The sequence below is a fragment of the Cynocephalus volans genome, chromosome 1 (genome assembly GCF_027409185.1).
Source record: "Cynocephalus volans isolate mCynVol1 chromosome 1, mCynVol1.pri, whole genome shotgun sequence".
In the NCBI taxonomy this organism is placed as follows: domain Eukaryota; kingdom Metazoa; phylum Chordata; class Mammalia; order Dermoptera; family Cynocephalidae; genus Cynocephalus; species Cynocephalus volans.
In genome coordinates, this window is record NC_084460.1 from 256,743,863 (window position 1) to 256,752,210 (window position 8,348).

The following is an 8,348-nucleotide window of genomic DNA, read 5'->3' on the forward strand; positions in this document are numbered from 1 at the left end:
TTTTCAGGGCTGTATCGATGAACTCATGTACTGTTGTTAGAGAAAAGCCACCTACTATGTTGAAAAGAGGTTATTTTCAGTAGCTTGGGGTTTTCTTTTGTTTTTTACTGGCAAAGTATTAGTTTTAAATTTCTCTGATATTCTAAGGGGATTTCAAATTTAAGTCAAATACATAAAAGGCTATTCAGTAATTCTACTAGTAGGGATAGGGAGTGGTATTGAAATTTCTATGCCTTTACCTTCATTTGGGGGGAAAAAGGGGGGCTAAACCTGAAAAGTGAAGTTTTCCCTGAACCAGACATGGCCTTTAATAAAATCGTTTTATAAAAGGGAAGTTATATTAACTATGATGTATACACGAGACCAAGATGAATCAACTTTTTAATGAAAAAGGTCAACCAGTAGAATAAAAGTATTCTTGCTCAGCACTTTGGTCCCAGAACAGGCCTCATCTTCTTTGGGTGTCCTATCCTTTGAGGAGCATTGGCCTCAAGTACCTGAAGTGCTTCTGTTAAGAGAAAAACTAGCTTGTTACAGAAACACCAGAGACAGATTTTAATCCCAGAGAGTTATTCAGATTGACCAATACTGGTTTTTCTCATTTTTGTTCTTTTATAATTCTCACTGGATCATCTCTCTTACACAGCTTCAGTCCATGCGGTCTATAAAAGACCCATAAAAAACAGCTATCGTGTTTTTTTCCTGTCTTGATGTATATCTTTAAAATTGCAATCCTGCAAATGTGGGTGTAAGGCAACATTCACTATAACCTATGCCCCACAGATGTTATATCTAAGTTAAATGAAAAACAGATGAAGTAAAAAAAAAAAAAAAAGATTAAGCTTTATAAGGAGAGGCTGAAAGATAAAAATCATGTTCACTTGCTCAGTATTTGCACCAAGTAAAGTCGTCCTTGGTAAACAGAAATTAATGTTGCCATGCACATTAGAATGTTCTTATGGAATTGTCAGTTTTTTAAATTTTTAAACTTTGTTTAAATATGTAGAAAACCTGACAAATTATTTAAGCATTATTTTCTCTCCAGACAAGACAATGTTGGCAGAAAGGATTCCTGTTCCCTCCAGTCCCGTTCCCATAGCAACCATCGACTTGGTACAGCAACAGACAGAAGATGTCATGCCACGCATTGAGCCTAGACTTCCGCCCAAGAAAACCAAGCACCAGGAAGAACAGGAGGATGTGAACAAACCAGCCTGGGGGGTCAGCTCTTCTCCCTGGGTGACCTTTGTCTACGCGCTCTACCAAATTAAAGAGATGATGCAACTAACAAGAGACAACCGTGCTTCTGAGATACAGCCTTTGCAGGTAAAGTTCCTCTGCTGGGCTCGCAATATTACCTGTCACTGAAGAGTCCTTAAGTGGGCTCGCCTGTTCTAATTATTCATTGTTCATCCAACAAGATTTATCGAAAGTCTGATATGGGAAATAGACATACAAATAATTTCAGTGTTCTGTGATAACTGCATTATAGAGATGTGTACAAGGTCCCATAGAGGGAAAATTCTGCCTTATGGAGTTCAGGAAGGCTTCACAGAGGAGACAGTACTACTTGGAAGAAATAAACAGTACATTCTGATCTTGTATATTTCTTTAAAATTTTAGTGTTGATGGATACCAGTTAGTGAAAATATATGGCTCTTGCCTTTGAGGACCATATTTATAAATCTCTGTAATTCCAGAATTCTAGTGGGGAATTATGTAATATATAATAGGACCACAATGAATATTTGTTGAATTAATTAATTAACAGCCTGAGCCACTGGGTCTGATAGGACACGTGACTCAATGGAAGAATGGTTTTGTGGGTGGCCTCAACTGAAAAATAAATTTAAAAGTCTGATTTTTCTTGTCCCTATAGAGGTGGTCACTCCTGAGTAAAGTCAAATCATGTTGATAAAACAGTGTGGGTATTTACGTAACTACAGCTGTGTCCTGATGTTGGAAAATGAGTGTGACTTCTAAATCCACTTCCCCCCTTTTTATGTTAATCACTCCCTTTTACTTGTTATGTTAGCTGTGTATCTAGAGTTGCTTCAGAGGACACATCAGGAAAAAAATAAAGGGAAAAGACTAAAAAATAAAGGGTATTTGGGTAATTTACCTTTTAGAAAATTTGTTGAGCTACCTTAATTAAATTTGTCTTGACTTTGTAAACTAACAAAATCTTTATATATTTTAAATCAAATCTGATTCTTCACTGATAACCATATGCATGCCGGTCCATGCATGACTGTTTATTTATCAAGATAATAAATTCACATGAGTTCTCTGCTCAGTCAAGAAATAGATATCACGGTGGGGGAAGCACATAGAGATTTTAATACCTTGATGCAGAGAGGCGAAGCAAGAGAAGGGATATCTGCTGCTTGAGTGATAATGTTTTCGTTACTTTGCATACTCATCCTCATGTCCACAGAAGCCTGTTAGGCCTAAGTAGCATTAAAATTTTTTTTCTGGCATGTTAAGATTAGTAAAAACTGGAAGGTATGGCATAGTTATTCTTAAGAAGTCATTTTAGAATCAGTCACAGAAATAAAACATTTTTTTGGTGCTCACCTATTGGAAGTGATGGGTACTAACTCAGAGAAAAATCCATTTTTAAAAAAAACATTTCCTGGCTTGTAAAACCAATATGGCACTTTACAGAAATTGCTGTGGGTGATGTACTAGAGCAAGTATGTATAGTGACAGTCACTTAGAGGTGGTTACATAAGTGCTTGTTTACATTCTCTTTATGTGGATGTTCTCTCTTCCTTAACTTGTAGTCTATTTTGAAATCCCAAGTATATATTAGTACTCTTAATTATAGGACTTTCTTTTCCTGGTCGTGTCTCTAAAGCCAGGAATCCTTTATTTACTGTTAGACAGTGTCTTCCAGCTCTTGAGTTCTATGGTCTTAGCAAGTGGCCTGAGTTTCAGTTATTCCCTGTTGCTTGCCCAGTGACTTGCCATGTGGCTGGGGGTGCTTGTAAATATTTGCTGATGTAAATTGTTTGCCTAGTAGTAACAGTCCTTTATCCATACGGTACATCTGCTCATAGTGTTTATGTTTTTCATGCGGCTCTGGCAGTTACACATTGGAAAAGAGATGAAAGGTAAGACATTCTATCCTTATTCCTCTATCACTGGCCCCTGAAATGGGCACTTCAGGATGATTTCCCCTTGTTTCATTATCTTACTTAAAAGCATATACAAAAAGTTGGATTTATCTGCTATCACTGACTGTGGGGTATCTTCTGTTTTTTCCTTCCAGGGGACCAGTGAGAATCAGGAAAATTCTCCAGCTGGTAAAGCCCATCCCATTGCATGTGAGACTCACCCTGACCCATCTAGAGACCAGCCATCCCCTAATGCAGACCAGACACAGAACAGCCCCACTCAACCCAGTGTGGATCCACGCGTGGAGAAGAGTGCCGGGCAGCAGGCTCAGCCTGCCGCAGGAGGACACTGAGGGCGTCCTGCTCATCTTACACCCTGCATGGAATTGGGCTCCTCGGCCAGGACACAGAGGGCAAGGCCCCCAAGCCAGGACATGCTTCCCCCAGAGGAGCACAGCACTGCATACGCTTCTAAGTATCTAAACTCATTAACATGGAAACACACACACAGGAGCTACAGTACATATTGGCAGGAAAAGGTCAACTTCATAATCTCATTGGAAGTACAGAAGGGAAAAGGATGTCAGTGAGGACTCTCAGTTCTTTGACTGGTTAGGTTAAACTAAGGAGGACAGAACTTCTCTGCCAGTGCAGTAAGAGTTGAAACTAGTAGTTACACTAAGTGGAGGGAATGAAAGTGTTCCAAGGTGAATGTTGATAAAATTTCTTTCTTCTGATTATTTATTCTAATTATTTGATTCTTAATGAAAACTGGGAAGAAACAATACGCCCATAATAAATTTTGTTTCTGTAGAAGAAAACCATTTAAAAATTTACAAGAACTATTTAAAAAGTAACCAGATAAAAGTTAGTAGCATGTTTTTGTCTAAAAAAAAGTTAAGTTTCATCAGAAACTTTGCATATCTCTAGCAAATATATTTTTATATGTATGTGGTATATAATGAAAATAGTCAGTCCTTTGAGCAGCAAAAGGTTTTACTACTGCAAGCTAAGCTGAGCTTTAACATGCCTTTTGTTTCAAATGGGCTTTAAGAATGACCAGAAATGAGGAAATATTTCAAATAAACCAACCAACTCAGTATCCTGTGTCTTGATAGGCAGTAGGCAAAAGTTTACTACACATATTGACATTATAAATAGCCTCTATCACTGTTTATTTTATAGTGATGTGGGCTCTAATTAGCTATGGAATAAAAAAAAAAAACCCACTGAATTCTTGAGGTTTCCTTTAATTAAAGCAGTACTATTTACAAATAACAGTATAAGATTTAAGTGCCTGGGGGAGAAATACAATTTTTAAAAATTACAGTAGATCAGTTTTGTTTCTGGTGAGGGGAAAAGGTAGTAAATAGGAAACCAGGAATGGGAGGGATGGGAATAAGAAGTAACTGTACTTTGCAATGACTCAAGCAACAAATCCCAGTATATTCTTTTACCTTAAAGATACAGACACTGGACAGTTTAGATATGGGTATACAAAATATTGCAACTACAGTCAGAACAATGGCTGGGTGAATCATGCATAAAGCTTGCTGCTACACATGAAAATGCAGGTTAACAGGGAGGCTGTGGAAAAGGGAACACTGCTTTAGCTGAATGAAGGTCTGTTATATTGTGCATAATAGCTGTGGATGAGCACAGGAGAGAGGAAAGAAAAGAACAGAGTTAGAAATGAGCAACCCGTCTTACCCTCTGATCCTGATACCCTCTGATCCTGATGAGACAGGATCAATTGTAAAGTGAGGGCTTCTCCATGACACCATACTTCTGCCCAATACTGCATCTGGGAGAAGAAATTCTACACCTGGATATCTAGCTTCACCACAAAACACAGCTTAAAAATAAAAAACTGAAAGAAACAGAATTAAGCAAATAGTTATTTTTGCACTTGAACAGAAATGTACTGTACTGTAAGTTATCATGACTCATTTTAAGTGACCTTTAAAATCAGATGTATTTATTATGCTTGTGTAATTATAGATATAAAGCAATGGGTGACAGGTTGAACCTCACCTATGAATGTACAGTATGTGGATTTGTGAAACTGACTGTAGGAAATCAAACACTTATACTGTACCTTGTGTTTACAGTCCTGATTTATTCCTTTGAAAAGCTTGCTGTTTTGGAAATGCACAGTTGACATGTTGAAATAAAAAGATATACCATTTTTAAATATTTCTTAAATGATAAAGATGTGACCAAATAAAAATCTTGTAATCTGTAATGAATGAGACCAAATTCAACATGCCTTTGTTACACAACCTTTACTGTGAGAGCGGGCTCGATCATGCAGTAATTTCCAGCCTGTTGAGGGGAAACCTTTATGGGTTTGGGGACTTTGTGACATTTTCCTTCTGTCTTCAAAGTTCCATATGCCACTTCAAAAATATTAAAGTGAATTCAAATTGAATTTTGATTTGAGAATTTTGTAATCCCTCTGAGATCCCTGGAAATCTCCAGGGGTGTTACAAAGCCCAGGCTGGGAATCACTGCCTTAATGATTTATTTCCTACTCTTTCCCCTGTGATTGTAGAAACAGTAAATTACCTCAGAGTGCTGAGTGTGTATGGATCCAAAGAGGTTGCTGATTATTAAATTGTTCTTCAAAGCCTTAAGGAGAATAATAGATTATAATACATACATTGTCCAATAGGTGGTAAACCACATGAAAAGCCTAAGGAATTCATAGGAAGAACCATGCTGCTTTACTGGCTTATTATTAATCCTGTCATGGGCCACACGAAGCAGACAGTTGGCTAAAACCTCCCTGATTTGCAGTTCTCTTCACTGCTGCTGGTGTGGGGATGCTGAGGGCCATTAAGCACTGTTCTTCTCAGCCAGTCTGCAGTGAGGCAGTGTATCTAGGGAATGTGGAACCACATTTATAGTTACTGGGTGCTTGTTGTGCTGATGAGATTATCATTTTGTCCTTACAAAAACCATAGGTGCTTCACACCACTATTTCCATTTTAAATATGAGGATTCTGGAGCTATAACAGAGGTTGTTATGGGATCAAGGTCACAAAGCCAGGATTCAAACTCAAATCCTGATTCCAAAGCCCCTGTCCATCCAGCACCTCCCCATACCCCGGGAGATGGAGAGGCCATTCCTTTTTTTTTTTTTTTTTTTTTTTTTGTGGTAGTGCAAGCCATGAAGCAGCCCTGGCCTGAACCATTACCATACATGCTAGATACGTGTGTGGTTGTATTTCCATTTAGGATTTCTAGATATTCCCAGATACCTAGAAACCCAGCACCTTCAAACTCCTGATGCCAGATCGTTTACCCTTTGGACATGACTTGGATGGTTTAGCAACTCTACAGAAAAAAACCCAGAGGTTGGTAGAGATTTTGAAGACCAGAGCCACGCGAGTCAGGAAAGGCAAGCAAACCCACAGCTCAGTATCCTGAGGCAATGGCATTAGAGACTAGCACTGTCCAGTAGAACTTACTGGGAAGGTGGAAAGTTCTCTATTTGCATTGTCCAGAAAAGCAGCCATGAGCACGTGTGGCTATTAAGCTCTTGAAATATGGCTAGTGCATCTGAGAGATTTCTAATTTTTAACAGCCACATGTGGCTCAAGCTACAATACTGGACAGCACAAGTACAGAGGAAGAGATCACTCTTGGAGAGCCCTGGGCCTCAGTCTTCTCATCTTCACATGAGGCTGGACCCTAAAATTATGTTCTTCTGTGAAGATGGGGGCATTCTTGTGACGAAGTTGACTGTAGGGAAGAAGGTGATTTTCCATTCAGAAGTTCTTCAGCCCTTTGGTGCATGGGAACAAGACAAAAGCTACTTCTAAAGCCCAAACCACTTCTGTGCTATCTCATCAAAGCTTAAAGAATACTCAGCTCAAGAATTCCAAACCACTGGGCAGTTTCAAGAGAGGATGCCTGGATGGGGACAGAATAAAGGGTGAGAGAAAGGTGGAATGGCTTCACAGATCAGAAAGTAATTTGCTTTATGCCAGGACAAACTGTGGCTTATGACAAGACAGTAATTGGAAACTTGCTGATGTCTAGAATGGGGAAAAAGCGAGCCAGTCCAGGTGGGCACCTAACTCACCCTGCTGCCATCTTCTTTGGGTAGCTAATACAGGACCACTGGCCCCACTGTGGCTCCAAGAAGGTCCTGGTTTTTAGATGGACCTCCAGGGACCTCCTAAGGCTGGGGTGAGGAGTGTGGGATCTGGAATCAGACTGTCTGGATTTGAGTCCCAGCTCTACCAATGAGAACTTCCATATATCCATAACCTCTCTGGCCTCAGGGATCCCCTCGGTGAAGTTGAGGTGATGATGGTATCTTCTTTGCATGTTGTTTCGATGTTTAAATGAGATACCTGACAGACTGCATGCTCCATAAACACTGCCATTATCATGTGGCAAAGAGCCCAGGGCAGGAGGAGTACTGCCTCACTTCCCTAACCAGGGCCCAGCTCTTAGGATTCTGCTAACATTTAAATCTATAATCATATTCCATTCTCCCAAACTACAGTCCCATGCTGAATGTATTTACCTATACCTAGTAAGCTGTATAATAAAGCGTTCAGTTCCAGTCTGCACTGTAAACATTAAGTGGCTGGAGATATGAGTTAGTTAAGAGGTAAAATTAAGCAAGACATACGTTGAAGAGGATGGAAAGTAATGACGGTGGTTCCATAATGTGCAAAGTCTGCAGAGAGGGAGAGGCTATAAGACAGTTGTTCCATAATTTCCATTTTACTGTTTCTTCTATGAGGCATCAAAAAAAGTAAACAAGAACTTTTTAATCATTTAACAAATTATATACCATGCTGTTTCCTAAACAGTAAGCTGAGGATGCTATTCTTTTAAATTGAAAACTAACATTCCAAAAAGGTCAGGAATTTTTTTTGTTTCCCGAAAACATAAGTGGAGTCTCAGAAAAATAATACCTAGACCAGTGCTACTCAAAGTGTGGTTGTGGGCTAGTGTTGTCCATAAACTTGCTGGTGTGTGACAAAACAGAAATTAAACATTTTGAAATGTGTATGGCAATCTGACACTGCCATGACATCCTAGCACATGATCACTGGGCTTATATTTTGTGTGTCTTTTTTTTAAGATTATTTATTTTCCTAATAATTTATTTTTAGTGTACCTTATAACAGTATTACTTGTAATGAACTGGGGGTTGGGGGGGAACTGGTCCATCACCCCGGTTTGAGAAGCACTGACCTGCATCAT

The 8,348-nt window shown here is 39.1% G+C and overlaps 1 protein-coding gene across 2 annotated transcripts in view; it reads left to right on the forward strand.

Annotated features, from left to right (window-relative positions):
- MFSD6 (major facilitator superfamily domain containing 6) overlaps positions 1-3,472 on the forward strand; it is a 51,590-nt gene extending 48,118 nt beyond the window's left edge. For both annotated transcript variants that reach the window (XM_063074589.1, XM_063074598.1), the window contains 2 exons: positions 1,046-1,326; positions 3,275-3,472. In XM_063074589.1, coding sequence (XP_062930659.1) covers positions 1,046-1,326; positions 3,275-3,472 — 479 coding nt within the window. The remainder of the gene's footprint in view (positions 1-1,045; positions 1,327-3,274) is intronic.
- Positions 3,473-8,348: the final 4,876 nt, after the last annotated feature.